At 36.0% G+C, this 2,500-nt stretch overlaps 1 protein-coding gene across 1 annotated transcript in view; it reads left to right on the top strand.

Annotated features, from left to right (window-relative positions):
- Positions 1-2,500, top strand: part of mpp3a (MAGUK p55 scaffold protein 3a) — a gene marked incomplete at both ends in the record, with an annotated part of 33,935 nt that overhangs the window by 3,211 nt on the left and 28,224 nt on the right. Inside the window, 2 exons of the mRNA XM_084328813.1 lie at positions 312-392; positions 2,098-2,235. Coding sequence (XP_084184939.1) covers positions 312-392; positions 2,098-2,235 — 219 coding nt within the window. The remainder of the gene's footprint in view (positions 1-311; positions 393-2,097; positions 2,236-2,500) is intronic.

Genomic DNA, 2,500 nt, shown 5'->3' with positions numbered 1-2,500 from the left:
AACAGTACTTAAGTATTGCAACGAAGTACAATTACTCAAGTACTTTACACCCCTGTCCACATACTGCTCTCCCTCTCCTACTTACAACAGTTACCATAGCAACAGTTATCATAGCAGAGGAGAAAATGCTGACCCTCACCACCACTGGTTACTTATCCTGCGTGTGTGTGCGCATGTGTGCACACGTGTGTGCCTGTGTGTGTGTGTGCGCGCATGCACATACTGTAGATGCAGCATTACCATAACCTGCAGGGCACATTACAGCTTTAGCACACACCCACACAGGTTCCTATCTCTGTTGTGATTGGCAGGTTGCAGAGGAGCTGCAGAGTGGGCCAATGAGCACGGAGGAGAAGGAACTCTTACATCTGCTGACATCACCATATATCAAGGTAAACACAGGGGGACGGGCGTCAGAGTTGCTATTCCCATCAATTTATGAAGTGGATCTTCTTCAACAAAATGTAAATCTAAAATCAGTTTTTGCTTATGAATAATTCTTTTTATAGCCAGTCTGTAGAGAAATGGTTGAGAATGAATGATTTTTTCAGTACATGAACTGTAGTTTTTATTACAATCGATTGAATTGACTTGTGCCCAACCCTGACATCAGAGCATGGAGCAGCAGTGATACTAAACACAGATTCTGGCAGAGTTCAGGCTACTCTGAACTAGGGGTGTGGACATTTCTCGATTATAAGATGCATTGCGATGTGGACGTGGACGATTCTGCATCGATGCAGTGACAGAACATAATAGATTATTAAAAGAAATGATAATAAAGCTAGCTTTTATATTTTATATTCTTTTACAATGTAGCGCTTTGGGATTTGCTCCACAACTATAAAACGCCCTACAAATCAAATATATTATTATTATTATTATTATTATTTTTATTATTATTATTATTATTATTATTATTATTATTATTATTATTATTATTATTATTATTATTATTATTATTATTATTATTATTATTATTATTATTATTATTATTATTATTATTATTATTATTATTATTATTATTATTATTATTATTATTATTATTATTATTATTATTATTATTATTATTATTATTATTGTGGGGCGGTGTGGCTCAGGGGTAGAGCGGGTTGTCCAATGATCGAAGGGTTGGTGGTTCGAATCCCACTCAAGCCCATGTCCATCCCACTGCCGTTGTGTCCTTGGGCAAGACACTTAACCTACTTGCCTCGTATGAATGTGTATGCATGTGAATGAATGTTGGTGGTGGTCGGAGGGGCCGTAGGCGATGATTATTCGCCACGCTTCAGTGAGTCTGCCTCAGGGCAGCTCTGGCTGCAATTGTAGCTTACCACCACCGGTATGACTGTGTATGAATGAATAATGGACTCTGTGAAGTGCTCTGGGTCTCATGAAGAGCGCTATATAAATCCAAGTCATTATTATTATTATTATTATTATTATTATTATTATTATTATTATTATTATTATTATTATTATTATTATTATTATTATTATTATTATTATTATTATTATTATTATTATTATTATTATTATTATTATTATTATTATTATTTTATTATTTTATTATTATTATTATTATTATTATTATTATTATTATTATTATTATTATTATTATTATTATTATTATTATTATTATTATTATTATTATTATTATTATTATTATTATTATTATTATTATTATTATTATTATTATTATTATTATTATTATTATTATTATTATTATTATTATTATTATTATTATTATTATTATTATTATTATTATTATTATTATTATTATTATTTTTTTATTATTAAAGCTAGTGCTATGGTCATGCATCCACTCAACTCATAGAAAATACAGCATCAGTCTATTCTAAAAGTATTGATACTAATACTGATACTAATCTTATCTGACTGCTTGTATTAATTGATGAAAAAGTAGCCATGTGCAGTAATGTAGATTATAAAACTGAGGGTGTAATATATTATTGAGCTGCATCGAGATGCATCGTAGAATCGTAATCGAATCAAATTGTGAGGCCAATGAAGATTCACAGCTCTACTCTGAACTCTGGCGTTCTGGCCTCAGTATGTACCTCGTCTCACCACCAGGCCGTTCTCTCGGTTCACGACACGGTGGCCCAGAAGAACTTTGACCCTGTGCTGCCGCCGCTGCCCGAGGACTTTGAAGACGAGCTGGACGAGGAGTCTGTGAAGATCGTCAGGCTGGTGAAGAACAAGGAGCCGCTGGTGGGTGGTTGTTGTTGTGATGGAGAGCGATATGGAAGAGGGAGATAGAGGAGGGAGCGGGAGGGGAGGATGGAGGAGGGAGATAGAGGAGGGAGCGGGAGGGGAGGATGGAGGAGGGAGATAGAGGAGGGAGTGGGAGGGGAGGATGGAGGAGGGAGAGAGATGAGGAAGCTGGAGGGAGGAGGGAGAGAGAGGAGGAAGCTGGAGGGGAGGAGGGAGAGAGAGGAGGAAGCTGGAGGGGAGGATGGAGGAGGAAGCTGGAGGG

The sequence above is a fragment of the Notolepis coatsorum genome (assembly GCF_963971535.1).
Source record: "Notolepis coatsorum genome assembly, chromosome: 14".
In the NCBI taxonomy this organism is placed as follows: Eukaryota; Metazoa; Chordata; class Actinopteri; order Aulopiformes; family Paralepididae; genus Notolepis; species Notolepis coatsorum.
Note: the sequence above shows the minus strand (reverse complement) of the source record. Positions and strands in the feature narration are given on the sequence as shown.